At 40.0% G+C, this 16,137-nt stretch overlaps 1 protein-coding gene across 3 annotated transcripts in view; it reads left to right on the plus strand.

Annotated features, from left to right (window-relative positions):
• ATRX (ATRX chromatin remodeler) overlaps positions 1-16,137 on the plus strand; it is a 77,048-nt gene that overhangs the window by 54,071 nt on the left and 6,840 nt on the right. For all 3 annotated transcript variants that reach the window (XM_018083274.2, XM_029963761.1, XM_018083275.1), the window contains 9 exons: positions 21-138; positions 2,952-3,082; positions 3,375-3,463; positions 3,626-3,795; positions 4,716-4,869; positions 5,157-5,260; positions 7,255-7,363; positions 8,431-8,608; positions 9,921-10,115. In XM_018083274.2, the coding sequence (XP_017938763.1) occupies positions 21-138; positions 2,952-3,082; positions 3,375-3,463; positions 3,626-3,795; positions 4,716-4,869; positions 5,157-5,260; positions 7,255-7,363; positions 8,431-8,608; positions 9,921-10,115 (1,248 nt within the window). The remainder of the gene's footprint in view (positions 1-20; positions 139-2,951; positions 3,083-3,374; positions 3,464-3,625; positions 3,796-4,715; positions 4,870-5,156; positions 5,261-7,254; positions 7,364-8,430; positions 8,609-9,920; positions 10,116-16,137) is intronic.

Genomic DNA, 16,137 nt, shown 5'->3' on the forward strand with positions numbered 1-16,137 from the left:
CACTGTTTGTAAAATTGCAGAGGAAAGATTACACAGCATTAACAAAATTCCTCCCTCCGAAATATGAGTATGTTCTGGAGGTTCGGATGACTCCTATTCAGTGCAAGCTGTACCAGTACTACTTGGATCATCTGACAGGTATGTGCCTACAGTTCTCTCTGGTCACAAGACTGATGGTCATTTAATAAGGTGCATTTTGCTGTAGTTGGTAGGTTGGGGTTTTTAGATGTGTTGTTGGCTCTGTGGATGTATTTTTCTGCTTCCCGTAAGATTTACTTTAGCTCTTGACACTTGAATTGTAGCAAAACATCTGGGCTTTTTGAGAAAGAATAATAATATTTGTATCTCTTAACAGCAGTCCACCTTCAGGTTTTGGTTCATAGATATTTCTTTCTTTTCTAAGTATAAAATATAATTGATTTTATGTCTTCCAAGAGTAAGAAGAAGGTATTGACTGTAAGACTGGAGGGAGAGAATACTGAATTGAGCTGTCCTGGTGTAAGCACAGCCAAGCCCTGCAGTTCCCTTCTGCCTTTATGCCAGCTGAAGCTGTTGTTTGTCAAATATTGGCTCTTTTGTGGAACTGTCTCTTCTTTTCCTCTCAAAACCCATAAGTCTAGGTTTCACAGTGACTGTGCTCTTCATCAGCTTTCAGTGAGATCTTGACTGGTCTGTCTTGGAAATTTGCATCTTCCCCCCAGAAAATGTAAATTTGTTTAATTGAAAAGGTGTATAAGGGGAAAAAACACAACCCTGAAATGTGTTACTGTGGGCTGGTGTGCTGTTCACTGCATTAGAGATGAGCCACTGTAGCTTGTAATTTTAGTATATCAAGGTATTGGGATATCAACGTCTCAGTGACACGTGTCCCACACACACTGTGGGAATGGTCATCTCCAGGAATGCCTGGGGAGGTTTTCTGTACCTCTGTGCTTCACACAGCCACGTCCCTCAGCTGCAGCTCTTGGCTTCTGAAGCAATTCACTTAATGAATTTCATAGTCAAGAAGGTTTAAGGCACTGCTAGTAGGATTTTTTGTAAAGCATGAAGCAGGCATTCCCTTTCTGCAGCAGTTACAAAATGTCCTACATAGTCTGCTGGACCAGTTTATTATATTTTTTTTGCACTTGTTAAACTACCTGTCTTAAAATGCTTGTCACTGAGGATTTTTTAAACCATATTTTTCTGTTCTGGTTATTCTCCCAAGTTTAATTACTAGAAAAATGAATTGTATCTCAAATTGGTCTGTGATTCATAGCAGTATGGAATTCACTGTGTTGTCTCAACACCTATAGATTCTGGGGAATGCAGTTTCTGATCTCCCAGGTGAACTGCCAGCTTCATAGAATCATAGAATCAGCCAGGCTGGAAAAGACTTCTGAGATCATCGTGTCCAACCCTTGATCCAACCCCGCCGTGGTTCCCAGACCATGGCACTGATGCCACATCCAGTCTCATCTTAAAAACCTCCTGGGATGGAAGCTCATTCCAATGCCTGAGCACCCTCTCTGTAAAGAATTTCTTTCTAATATCCAACCTAACCCTCCCCTGGCACAGCTGAAGACCCAGCCCTCTTGTCTTGCTGATGGTTGCCTGGGAAAAGAGACCAACCCCCCCTGGCTCCCCCCTCCTGTCAGGGAGTTGCAGAGAGTGAGGAGGTCTCCCCTGAGCCTCCTCCTCTCCAGGCTGAGCCCCCCCAGCTCCCTCAGCCTCTCCTCACAGCACTTGTGCTCCAGTCCCTTCCCCACCCTCGCTGCTCTTCTCTGGACCTGCTCCAGCCCCTCCATGTCCTTCCTGAGCTGAGGGCCCAGAACTGGACACAGCACTCCAGGGGTGGCCTCACCAGCGCTGAGTCCAGGGCAGGAATCACTTCCCTGCTCCTGCTGCCACACTCTTCCTGAGCCAGGCCAGGATCCATTGGCCTTCTTGGCCACCTGGGCACACTCTGACTCCTGTTCAGCTTCCTGTCAATGAGCAGTTCTGTTTTCTGTTGCCTCTATTTAGTTAAGTTATAAAGAGTTTTAAAAGTCTGTAGAACTTGTTAAATTGGAACTTGGTAATGTCAACTTCCTCAGTGAAGCTCATGATGAGGGAAGTCAAGTCTAAGGATTTCTGTGATCCTTACAATTCCATTTCCCAAAGCACAGATAGGAGGATACTCCAAGTTGTGGGACTAAACACAGCGAGATCCTGCTTGCTTAAAATACGTCGTAGATGTTTAGAGGGGTTATCTTATGCATTGAGCAAATGCACCAAATAAGTTTTGTGCTTGTTTTATTGTAGACATTTGATAACTGTGATGCAATAAACACTATTTTCTTGCAGGTCTACGTGCCTTAAATTATGCACATAATAAATATGAAAAACAGTCTCTTTCAGGAACCTAATGTGGTGCTTAATGAGAAATCGAGACTAGAAAAAAGAAATTTAACTCTCTGAACATTGTTACTACTTTGCACTAGTTTGTGCTTCCACAATGAACAAATAGGCTGGGCTCTTTTAGGGTTTCTCTTGTAGCAGAATACTGCAGCATTACAAGGCATTAGATAAAGGTAGATAAAAATAGTAACCCAAATTCATTGAAACCTAAATGCCAATGTTATTTTGTGTTTTCCACCGTGGGCTGCTTTTACAGATCCCAAATAGACATGGATGTCTTTTTAAGAGGATTTGGAGTCATTCCTGTACTGGGGAGAAATGTGCTTTTATGTAAAAATGTAATCATGTTTCTCATTATTTAGAGAAAGGAGAAAATCTAATTTTGACAACTTTAACTAGGAAAAAAAAATGCCTGTGACTGAGTAATTTGAACTCTTTTACAAGAGATGTTACAAGATGATGTGCATCTGGAAAGAACACTCAGTGCTGCACTGGTGGGTTGTTCAAAGGGGGAACAGAATGTGGCAAACTCACTTCAAGGTTCCACTCTAAAACCTGAACTTTATTGTCAGGTGTAGGTGGTGGCAATGAAGGTGGAAGAGGCAAAGCTGGAGCTAAACTTTTCCAGGATTTCCAGATGTTGAGCAGAATCTGGACTCACCCTTGGTGCTTGCAGCTGGACTATATTAGCAAAGAAAATAAGGTAAATTAGATATATCAAAATACTCTCTATTGGGAACTTTCCAAATAAGCTTTGCCAAACTATAGGTAAGGTTTTGTCAAATTAATGGAAATCTTTGTTGCTGTGGGGTATCTTTGCTGCTGGTTTTGTCATATTTTTCCTTCAGGGTATGTTGTCATTGTTAAAATATTTCTTAAGGCCAACCCTTGTAGAACTTACCATTGTTTAAATGAAGGCTAAGCAGTTGGCTGAAGGTTTAATAAAAGCTTCTGGATGAATATCTGTAATAATTTCTGTTTTTTTCTCTTTTGAGGGCTATTTTGATGAAGACAGCATGGATGACTTCATAGCTTCAGACTCGGAAGAAACTTCAATGAGCTTAAGTTCTGATGATTATGCAAAGTAATTGAGCTTTTATTTTGTTTGATGGATTTATTTTCCTAATAGAGCTGAAGTGACTCCTATAAAAGTGATTGTTTATTTTTTATTTTATGTATCTGTTAGAATATGTTCTCTAGCAGTGGGATTTAAAAAAAAATGGAGTGTGTAATGTTGCCTTTTTAGGAAAAAAAAATCCAAGGGGAAAAAGGTGAAGAAAGAGTGTAGCTCAAGTGGAAGTGGCAGTGATAATGATGTTGAAGTCATTAAAGTCTGGAATTCAAGATCTCGTGGAGGTGGAGAAGGAAATGCAGAAGATCTTTCAAACAACCCATCATCAACAAAGTCAGATGAAGGTGAGTATAATCCAGAATGAATGAAATGTGAGGCAGCTTCATTTTGAAAAAGGCAGTTGAAGAGGACTGTCAGGAATTCTGCTGTGTTGCAGAATGGCAAATTCCTTAATTCCATACTTACAGCTCCTGCTCCTCCTAATGGTACACTCATCCTGGAAAAACAAGGGGCATCAATTTAGAACTTAGGGGTCTTGAGGCAGGGAAGCTGCACAATGATTTTTTTTTTTAATTTAGAAATACAAAATGATATAAATTTAACTGAGGAGCTATGCTGCTTTTCATCTTCTTTTAACATATTGCTAAAAGATTAATGGAAAGATTAAGAAATATACATGTCATGATTTGTTGCACCTGGAATTTGAACTGGATGTTGAGTGAGCAGATATGATGCAACAGGAATACAAGCCCTTTTTAAAGATTGTTATTCAAACTTCTTAAAGCTGCACGTTTCATTTTTTGATTTTTCTTTAATAATCTAGATTTTGTCTTGTATCTGGAATTATAGAGGTAATTTTCTGATTCTGTCATTTCATGTGTGTCTAGTGATTTTCCTTAAGTAATTGAATTTTTTGGGGACAGTTAAGGTGAGAACTCTGGGGTTTTTTGGTCTCCAGACTAATGCAAACATATTGTAAATGTGTAAGGGAGGAGTGTGTGTATGTAAGACACAGAGATTAAACGTGTTAATTACATTATAGGCAGGGTGAGTTTCTGTCTCTAGATCACTTAAAAGTTTACCTCTCGTGCAGCCTTGTAATTGCTAATAGTGCAAATGCTGGGGGTTTTTTGTCTCTTTAACTCTTTTCATACCATTTACATCTAATAATGAGGAAACAAGTCTGTTTGGACATTTCAAAGCATTTAAATGGAGACTGTGTTCTTATCTTTAATTTTGTTTTGGTGTTTTTTTTTTTTTTTAGGCAAAGCTACATCCTCTTCCAATCCTGGCAGCCCAGCACCAGATTGGTACAAAGATTTTGTCACTGATGCGGATGCTGAAGTGTTGGAACATTCTGGGAAAATGGTGCTTCTCTTTGAAATTCTTCGAATGGCAGAGGAGCTTGGAGACAAAGTGTAAGTCAGTTCTAGACATATTGCTAATGACCTTATAAATATGTAGTCTGACAGTGTTCTGAATTCACTCTTGGTTATGCTGTAGCTGTTTTCTGAAGCAGATGTGCAAAGGCTACATGCCTTTTTATGAGGGATTTTTCCCACACATGCCCAAGATTCCACCAAAGTCTTCACCTGTGTCTAGAAGGGCTGTTTGTCTCAAAGGGAGGAGGGAAGAAAAACCAAGCAGTAAAATAAATAAAATAACTTCAGAGATGAATTTTGTGTTTTCCTGTTTCTGTTTCCAGCCTAGTGTTCAGCCAGTCCCTGATATCTCTGGATTTGATAGAAGATTTCCTGGAGCTGGCTAACAGGGAGAAAACCGACAGAGATAAGCCTCCTATCTATAAAGGTGAGTGTCTCCTTGAACAACCTCATAACTCTTTTACAAGTCTCTATTCAGTCCACAGGGAGTGGATTTGAAAGAAGTATTGCATGCTCTGGACTGTTCCTGAAGTTGGCAGGATTATTGGTCTCCCCTGCAGGTGGTCTCTGCTATCCCATTATGGACTCTTGCTTCTGATTTCATTCTGTATCATCCATGCTTGTTACAGCCTGAGCAGCTTAAATGTTCATCATCTGAGAGGAGAGAAGGCATTTTGTTAAATCCTTTATAAAAGTGATGTTACATTCTGATCTGTGGCAAATTCTGATCCTTCCTTCTGGGGGAGAGCTGATGAAAGAATTAGGGTACTTTAAACCAGTGTGTAAAATGTGCAAAATATGAATTTATATGTAGGGCATAAGGGAGCAAATATTGAGTTAATTATTATCCTAGTGATGCTCAAATGCCAAGGAATGTCTCACTCGTCCTCCACTTAGGATGTTTGTCCTGTTTACTCCGAGATGCTCCCAGAGCTCCTGGGGATGCAGTTGATCCTTATGTGGAGTTTCAATTCCCAGTACATGTGCAGTGTAGAATTCCTTCAAGTCTGCCATCCCTCTCAAACATCCTGTGCAAGTGTTTGGTGTGTTTGCACTTAGAAATAAGAGGAAGGTGGCTCAGTGACAGACACAGTCAGCTGGAGACTCCACATCTCCCTCTCACGGATTTATTGTTTCTGGCTGTTGCTTCCTTTTCTGAGCTTTTGCCATCTTCAGACGTTACAAGCTGTCTGGTTTTGGGGCAGTTTGTGCCTTTAGTTGGAGAAGATGTTTTAAGGAGTGGGGTTTTTTCATATGTGGTAGTTCTTCTGGTAAGCAATTAGATTATGTATCATGGCAAGATTCACTTCCTGACACAACAATCTGTTTCTCATAATTGATTGAATTGAGCAATGCTGTCTTCAGAAATGCTGTTTTCTTCATGATTGATGGCTCAGTGTTATTAGTTTTGTGTACATACACCTTGATGGCCAAAGAAAATGAAAGGTTACTTGTGAACTGGGGAGAGAAGAAAATCTATCAGCTGTAGCTTTTTCCCCTAGTCTGGGAAGAAGTTGCTATAACTCACAAGGTAATTAAATTCAAAGATTTTTCCGAGTTTCAGTCCCAAAATTATTAGAACTTGACTTTTGAAGTCTCCTTTGGAGCATTTCCTTACAAATGCTGGTTGTGTGGGAGAGACTGACTTACCCTCGTGCTGTAACATGAAGCTACACAGATAGTTGGAAAGTACAATTAGTGCTGTAATGCCTAAAGATTAGATTTAACTGCAGCTACACGTAACTACTTTTTAAAATTAACTTTGACTCCAAGTTAGGCTAAGGCATATCCCTCCAAATGTATATATATAAATAGAATAGTGAAAAATAAGAGGAATGACCCCCGAAAAAGCTCAGGTATTTTTTCAAATACTTCAATTTAAATTTAAGCTCAGAACATTTTTTAAAAATTTCTATCTTTACATTCCAATCTGTATAAAACTGCTTTGAGGAGTTTCATTGAATATGAATCCATCTTTCTGTAAAAAACCAACAAAATCTTAAGAAGAAATGGGTAGGGATAGATACTGGGTACTTTTTACGAGGTAAAATGATATTGGCATTCATTTCATTCTGGTTTTGAATAATTTTAGACAAAACCTGTGTAGGGTTTGTACAAGCTGTTGCAGGCTCGTGGATGATGGTTGTCATCACAAATGCAGTGACTGTTATCTCCTGTCACGATACATATATTATATTTTGTTATGCAAGCTCTACTACAGAAGGCCCGTGACAAGCACCTGTATGCTGCAAAAACATTCTCAGTCTTGAATACCAATAATAGTCTTTTCCCATTGCCATACTAGTATATTTTATGTTCCATATTTGTTCCCTACTACTTGGGGAGTTGTGTGTATCCAGTGTTACCAGTTTGGGTACTTACACCCTCAGCATTTTAATAATTTGACTGTTACATTTACAGGTGAGGGAAAATGGTTCAGAAACATCGATTACTATCGCTTGGATGGCTCAACTACAGCTCAGTCAAGAAAGAAATGGGCTGAAGAATTTAATGATGAAACTAATGTGAGGTGAGACCTTTTCTGGTATAGGTGCTTTATTTTCCCCCTTTTCTTTCTTTTGTTACCTATTTCTTTGGTACTTGTATTAGCTTAATTACCTTAAGGGTAGGCAAATAATTATCACAGCGTTGTCAGAACTTGCACAAAATACGTGCAGCCATATGTTCCTGACTTCTTTAGATTAATTCTATTAGTACTGCTCAATACTTGTTCAGTGTTTCCTTGCTGGTTTCGTAGTTCTTTAGATTGAACCAATTTAAACCAGAGAAGATATTTTTATTACAATGATTTAAAAGGATATAAGGACCTAGGCAAGTCAGAGCCCGGTGGGGTCTGGCCAGGAGGCAGCAGTCCCTGGGCCACTCAGAAACATGTGGCTCTGTCAGCTATCTCCAGAATTGTCTCCCAGCCATCCACTGCTCATCCAAGATGAGACTTGGAATTCACATTTGGATTGAGAGGTATAAGCTTGCACAAGTTAAGTGAAGGTAAGGAGCTTCACCTTCCCAGCTTTGTTTAAAAAATAAAGTCTGTGGTTATATTGCAGTCATTTATAATGTGCAGGGGAAAAAAGTTAAATTAAGAAGTAACCTCATTCAGTGTTACTACTTTTAAAGAGTTTATTCTGTCAGTACCTGTCAAGAACTGATTTCAAGTTGAAGCTGAGAGAGGTGGCCTTCAAAAAAAAGCAGATATATCAGAAAAACAGCGTCATTCTAGAGTTATCCTGAAAGTTTGCAGGCCAGGAAGCAGTTTCAATAGCATGGCATCTGCCTGTTTAAATTTGTGGTTTATTTTGATATAACTAGTTTTATTAGAGTTTGAAAATGCAAAAGTTCTTTCTTCCCCTCCAGTTTTTGTTAACAGTTGGTTTGCAAAAGGCCTTGATCTGTATTTTTGGGAATATATGTTTTGGTAAAAGTGTTGTTCTTGTAAAATCTGCATCTGTTTTATGCTTAATATATTATTTTAATGAAGTTTTTGAGTTATTTCAGTGCATGAACAACTCCATAGTAACACAGCAACAATAACTGTTTTCCAAAATACTCAAATTTTGCAACTCTTCTCTGTTCCAGAGGCCGCTTGTTTATTATATCCACTAAAGCAGGTTCCCTTGGAATAAACCTGGTGGCTGCCAACAGAGTCATCATCTTTGATGCCTCTTGGAACCCATCCTACGACATCCAGAGTATTTTCAGGGTCTATCGTTTTGGACAGAACAAACCTGTGTTTGTGTACAGGTTTTTGGCTCAGGTGGGTTTCTGGCTGATACCTTTGTGCAATCAAATGTGAACTGTCTGTATGTGCACTTGTGTTGGAGTCTGGAGTGATCTGCACAGAGCAGTAGTTTTGCAGCCCTCATCTGTAGCAGTATTTGGCCACTGAAGCAGCTCTTGAAGGAAGGAATGGTAAAATAAATAACAACTGAAATTATTTCCTCTTCAGCCCACCTCATATGACACTTTGTGTAATGCAGGTTCTGGAATTCTAGAAGTGATTTGCACATCTAGACTCAGAATAGGGGCTCAGCTTTTTCAATTTGCACACTACTAAAATAGTTGAATAGACCCTCTGGAGGATGGTGGTTAAGGAATAGCCTTGCTCAGTACAGGTGCCTTCTACAGACCCTGCTCTGTGTGGCCCTGATGGTCCAGCTGGAATGAAATCAGAGGGAGATAAAGAAATTTTTGTAAAAGGCATCAAGTCATGACTTGAAAACTTGTATCACTCCTTGCAAATATTAAAGATGTGTAATAATTCTGATGGACACTGAACTATGCTTTATTTAAGTGTTGTAAGGCCATTTTTTCTGTTAGGAAGTATCTTGTGTAATATTCTAGTCCTTCAGGTGAAGACCTTTCCCAGTAAAACACTTAACCCTTGATCAAGACACTATTTCCATGCCAACTGTCTGTAACATGTTACTGTCAGAAATAGGTTTTCTCTTCAGGCTTCAATCTATTGTTGTAGTTTTCTCTGTGCACTCTTGAACTGTTGATATCCTTCCTAAATTAGGCTTTTCAGAACAGGCTGTGCTGTTCTCATCCTTTTCAGTCATCATCTTTTTTTTCCAAAGAATAAGTAATTTTCCTTTTTTCATCAAGGATCTAATTTTTTTCATACACAGCTGTGATGAATTAGACTTGACTGCTTCCCTTTCCCTCTCCCCTCCACCACAGTGATATGGTATCTGTTTTCCTTTTTGCAGGCTGCTCAAAGCAGCAAAATAAGGTACATGCTGTGAAAATTGCCATTTTTTGGTCATAATTCTACTTTGGGGAATTGCAGCAAAACTGGATCTGTTAAAAACACTATTGAAAGAATAATTTCCTTACTCCAGTCAACAGCTAGATGACATCTGTCCCATACACAGTTCTTACAGCATTCGCTTCCAGCAGGTTTTTTCTTTTATTAACCACCAAAGGGATTTTGGCTTCTTCGTAGGAATTTGGTGGAAGAAATGAGGGGAATGGAGAAGGGCTGTGCTGTGCTGTTGGCTCTGTTCTCTCTGTGTGTCCCTGTGCCCTGGCAGTGCAGTGTCTCATGGCAGGGGCTGTGCTTGCAGGGCACGATGGAGGACAAGATCTACGACCGCCAGGTGACCAAGCAGTCGCTGTCCTTCCGCGTGGTGGACCAGCAGCAGGTGGAGCGTCACTTCACCATGAACGAGCTCACAGAGCTCTACACCTTCGAACCAGACCTGCTGGACGACCCGAACTCGGAAAAGAAGAAGAAGAGAGACACGCCCATGTTACCCAAAGTAGGTCGGTGCCCAGCGCTGGGCATTCCCTGCTGTGACAGTGACTTGCATCTGTGTAAGGACAGGAAATATTTCATCTTGGGAGCAGAGTGTTGTTTTCACTGTAGAGCAGTGTTGTGCACTTTGGAGGGAGTGAACAGCAGGTAGCGCAACAAAATACATAATTAATATAATAGATGGTATAATGAGCTGCATGAGGAGTTCCCTTCGGTGTGACAGTGTAAGACAAAGATATTCAATTAAAAGATGAAACTTTTAAGTCAAAACAAACAAAGATACATTTTCACACTGTTTGAGTGAATAGAAGGTTTACTGCATGAAACTGTGGAGGCCAAAATTCAAATTAACATCTGAGTGGTTGCTTGTGATACCCAGCACAACCTCAGTTTGTGGTAACAAAGCTCTGAGGTGACACTGTACTTGGAGGTCTGTTTTTTATCTGACTAGATAAGAGTCCAGTTAATCTATGCTCTCCTTTCCAACATGTTTTGGTTTTTAGTTCCTTGTTTACCTCTTCTTGAAGGGACTATTAATAGACATATGGTAGAGACAGGGGGAAAGTTGCACTAGTCAGGCAGGAGTGAGCTTTAGGGAAAAGAGTAACTGGTTCTGTTATTTTATTCTTTTTATCCAAGCCACTTTAAGATTAGGCTACAGTTTTATACTTACATACTCTGTTTATGTAGTCTGCTAAAGGTTAGTTCATCGTTTAGCTATTGTGCAGTTCTCTTTACTTCTTACAGGTGAACAGCTGGGGAACAGTAACATGTCGATGTGTCCTTTGTTAACTGGTTAAATTTCTGTGTTTTGGTCACTCCACAGTGTCTGGGTGGGGGGAGGGAGATTTTCCAGTTTGTAAATCTATTCATTTCCTAGGAAAAATGGTATGTTTTCCATTCTCAACTATCTGTAGACCACTATAGTGCAATCAGTTCTGGTCAGGCATCACAGTGGATTGTTAATTCTCTGCCCCAGCCCCTGGACCACCTGCAGTGTGGGTGCAGCTGCTGGGGATGTGGGGAGTGGGAGCCCTGTGTCAGTCACTGTTCCCCAGGACTGTGACCCCCTGGCACACACACTGTGCTGCCTCTGTCTGAGCTCTCTTTATTACAGTGTTTCTCACTGGAAGCACCACATTGTAGATAACTGAAAATTATATTCTACTTGTTTACTGTGTTGTGCATTTTGATTTTGGCAAATTCTTTAGTTTTCCCCTAAAGCAACTTCCTTTAGGTTGTAATTAATGGTATTTTATCTTTTATACGTTCTTAATTATTTCACACCATGTGCATTTATGCCTCCACAAACTCATAGCTAATGTTTCACCATTTGCTGCTGTTGCTACTTATTTTTAAAAGCTTAGAAATAGGTTGAAAACCTGTGAAGCAGCTGAGTCTGTTTACCCAAAGCATTGATCAATCCAGTGCAATAATTATATTTTGAAGGTTATTTGTTTTCTTTTACAAAAATAAATCAATTAATGGATGAGTATAATGTAGAAGAGAAAGTTTATAAACTCCAAACTTGCTTTATCCTTCAGTTTTGCATATTAAGTTCCATCAGTGTAAGGCTTATGTAAGTCAAGTTGAATACAAGCTTTTGACTGTTTCCTGGCTGTAAATAGAGTAAATCTGTGCACTGGAATAGTTTTGGGGTTTTTTTTCATGGTTTTAGCAAATAGTATTTCATCCTTTTGAAGATGTGCATCTGAGTACATGCTGTGTGCAGATTTCTAATATCTTTTTATTTATTGGTTGAAAAGGCTATAAATCATCAAGTACATTCATCTTATTGTAGCCATTTCTGTATTTATTTCTAGAAAAAAGGACTTTGTGTTCCAAATAGCCTCAGAGAATATGGGAAGCTACCTGTTAATCCCCAAATATTCCTTCCCTCTCTCTGTCCCGCAGACTAGTCTTGGCAGTGAGGAAGAGCCATGCTGGGTTCCCTCAGGTCCTCCAGAAGCTGCTGGTGGGAAGTAGGGAATTCCCAGTGTATGGACTGAGCTGGCTGGCTCATTTTTGGCAGCATCTGTGAAGCTCAGCTGACTGGGGTCTTGTATTTTCAATTTATCCACAGTGAGGTTCTTGCTTTGCTCACAGAACAGCTGGTCCAGTAGTTGCAGTGACTCCTTCCTTGATTCCTGCAACCTGTTTAATTGAATTGTGGCTCAGACCTTAGTTATAATATCACAGTTCAATTTTGTTTTATTTCCCATTCTGTCTTTTTTGGTCAAGCCAGTTCTCTAAAACCCCACATAAACAATGAAAAGAAATATCAGCAGTAGGAAATATTGCAGTGGGTGTTATTCTCTGAGCTGTGCAAGATTATTCACTCAGTTAAGTATTCTTCATTTCATTGTGATTTTAGCAAATATGCATGATCTATCTTAATAATTACAAATCTTAACTAGTTAATTTAACAACTGAGCTTTTTTTAAAGTTGATGTAAGTCTATTGAAATGAAAACATTTTATTGTAACATCAAGTAATCACACAGCATTTAGAGACAAAAATTCTCTTTAGGATCATGTTGCATGATGCTCTGATGCTTTGTCATGGTGGGCTCAGCACCCAAGCCCATCCCTGCAGCTCTTCCCTGGAAACAAAGGCCACTGGAGCTTCACCTGGATTGCTGTTCCATCACTGAGCCGTCACAAAGCCTGAGCTGTTCCTCTTCAATTACCAGCAGAGCAAAATAGCTATTTAGGCTAAAAGGAGCTTTAGTTCTGCCTCTGACAGGTTTTGTCTGTAATTGTCTCCTTTTGTCTCCGGGCCTTTTTTACCTCTTCAAAGCCCAGTGTGCTGGGCAGTGCTCTGGCCCTGGAGCTGCTGCTGGGCAGGCAGGCAGGAAAAAGGACACTTGCAGTGCTTTTACATGTTTTTAGTGTGCAGGGGGAGACACAGCCAGGCACTGAGAGAGCAGATTCCTCAGAATATGGGTACCAAGATCTTTGTTCCATGTTTAATGTAGGGAATTCGGAATAGGAGTTAGGGGAAATGTTTTCCATCTTTTCTCCAGCTATGCAAGAATGTGGAAAAAGCTGGAGGGGCAATAGGTTTTCTTCTCTGAGACCTTCTTAACTCCAGTGATACCCCACAGTAGGAAGGTTCTTTACAAATCCCTTAGCCAGGGTTTGTGTGTGTCGAGGAGTTATTCAGAGCTGAGTGCTGGGGATTTTCTTGTAGCTCCTAGTTTTAACACACTTTTCAACTTCTTTGATGTAAGAAAAAACAGATTTTTAATTCTTTTGCTTTTAATGGGTTAAGAGAATTCATTCTGTATCATTTTAAAAGTCAGAAGTAAAAAGCCAGTGAATGAATAAGCAAATAGTGCTTGATTTTAAAATACATACTTGAGAACTTTGGCTTTGCAATAATCCAGATTTCAGCCCAAGACCAGTTTTCTTCCACACCGTTGTTAAGGAGGGAAGATGTTGAATGCTTCCATTTTATATAAGGAATCACATGACAAATGTGCAATATGTGGAAGTCTATCCAAGTTTCAGGTGAAGTTTTAATTGTAGCAGCAACTTTCTGCCTTTTATGGTCTGGACAAGACCTCCAGGGGGACGAGGAGCTCGGGGGAAAATGCCTGTTGTCCTTCAACCCCAACTGCAGAGGACCATTGCTCTACCCTTGCCCCTCTGTAACAGCTCCTGTGTCTTCAAATATACAAATACTTGGGGTTAACAGAATATTTGTATTATGAATGTTGTTCACATGAATTATTAGGTTAGTCTTAACTTCCACTGCTTGATTTCATTCATCCCCTGTCTCTACACAGCTGGAAAGGACTGATTTGGAATTTCAGTCCAAAAAAGGTGTACTAGGTATCTTAAGACTGAGTAGTCACTTGGTCAAATATGCTGTATTTAGGTAAATTACAGTATAATTTACAGAATATTAAGCATAGGCCATGAGCTTTATAATGTAGTGACTCCTTATCTAACCTACAGTAAAAACAGCTTGAAAAAGCAGGTTTTGTTGTTAGTTTTGTAGAGTAGCAGCAATTCAAAAGGAGAGGATGGGGTAAAGTGAGAAAATTCTGTTGAGTGTATTATGGTTGTGCTACATTTTGCTTTGCTCTGAATTTAACAGTGGATCCAGAGCCTTTTCTTAAACCAGTGACATTTATGCCTGAGCTGCTGGCTTGGGGTTTTTGTCAAGTAGGTTCTCCCAGCCTCGGAACACTCTGCTCTGGGGCCTTTGTGTGCTGGGCTGGCTGGGGCTGACACAAATCCCCAGGGATCAGGGTGTGATCCTGGGATTTACCTGGGCCAGTGGGACACAGGTTTCAGAGCAGTGGAGATGGGGCAGGTGGACAGAGACAGTACTGGGGGGCTCTCTGTGTCCTTGGGAGCTGGAACTGTTGCACCCTCTGCCCTGGGCTTATTCTTCCCCACATGAGCCTCTTCAGTGGATTAGAGTCACTCACATTTATATTTATGTGAAATGAAAACTTGGCTTGGTTGAGGTCATGTAATACAGATTGGAAAAGCAGATTAAAATCATAGTTGAGGTTCAGTTGGGTATAGCATATCATTATTTTATACTACCTCAGGACGTAGTCAGAGCATGTGTTTGACTGTAGTTCCATACGAGGGGACAACTTTATGAATTTTGATCTCAGAATTGGAAGAACTTGCTGCTTATTTTTTTATATTTTACCTCGGTATTTAATGTTCAATTGGTTGAGAAAAACTTTTTTATGAATTACAATGTAACTCACATTCCTTCATGGAAGATTTCCTTTCTAATACATTTCTCTCTCCATAGCATTTAATTTCTATCAGGATTTATAAAAGACAACCCTTTTTTTTTAAATTCAAAAACTTTTAAAAGTCTCTCTTAATTTTTTTCCTTCATCCTAAAGCTTTTAAACCAACTGATAATCATTATCAACAAACTAAACAAATTAAAAGAAAAATTATTCTGATGATTTTTCATATGTAAGGTGGATTTATTATTTTTTCATAGTAAAATTAACCCAAAAGGTAGTTTAGTCCATATCCCAGTTTTCAAGCTCCATCATTAAAGTTAATGAAAAATAAAGTTTAGACAAAGAAAAGCAAACCCACAGTTGGATGTAATTTAAAGCACCTTTTGAAGCCTGTGCTGGCTAAGTGGGGGTGGATTATGTTGCAGTGTGGTGTGTTCCCATGGCAGTCCAGGAGCCTCCACACTGGGATTCAGCTCTGCTGAGAGCACGGGAGCCGTGTCCACTTGTCTGGGGGTCTTGGCTTCTCCACCCACTGCCCTGGGATGTTTTCATCAGCCCTGTTATGGCACCCCTTGTCTCTCTCAGCACCCCAAAATCCCATCGTTTGTTCCTTGTGCCCATTACTTGTGCAGGTACCACATGGAGTATTTTGTTGAGGAGCTGGCAATGAAAACGAGGATTCAAATTCAGGGAGACCAAATAGTACAAGGATGAAACAAGGACCAGCTTTTACATAATTGGTTGACATAACTAAGTTTTAAAACACACAGAAACAAACATCTTTCTGTAGCTGCTGTGACAGAACCTCTGGTCAGGACTTCCACGCACCGTTCCCAGAGGGGTTGCAAAAATCAGTTTGTTTGTGGGCACAGGCCATTCTTTCCAGTCATTGTTCCATGGAGATTTTGAAGTGTCAGGGTAGGATTGGCTGGATTCCTGCTTGTACAAAGGGCTGGCAGAATGAGGTCATGATGTGAAGGGGGACTGTAGGTACTCATATGACTGCTGCACGAAGTGTGCTCACTGCCTTTCAGGAGTGGTCCAGAAGTTCAATGATGTTTTTATATAAGGAATTTTAGACTGAATGCTGAGGCATATTGGAGCTCATCAAGCTCATCAGTGATACAAGTACATGTGAAAAACCCATGTTGAATAATGATTTCCAAAAGGGAACTCCTGTGGTGCAGCAGGAGCAGTTTTTCATAGTCCTGCAGAGCATGTTTTTCTTCATCCTTTGCAGCATTACCTTTATTCAGGCAGAGAGTCATCATCTTTGAAAAACTGGAGATGTTGCCTCAGT

The sequence above is a fragment of the Manacus vitellinus genome, unplaced genomic scaffold, assembly GCF_001715985.3.
Source record: "Manacus vitellinus isolate BGI_N305 unplaced genomic scaffold, ASM171598v3 scaffold_62_pilon, whole genome shotgun sequence".
NCBI classification, from domain to species: Eukaryota; Metazoa; Chordata; class Aves; order Passeriformes; family Pipridae; genus Manacus; species Manacus vitellinus.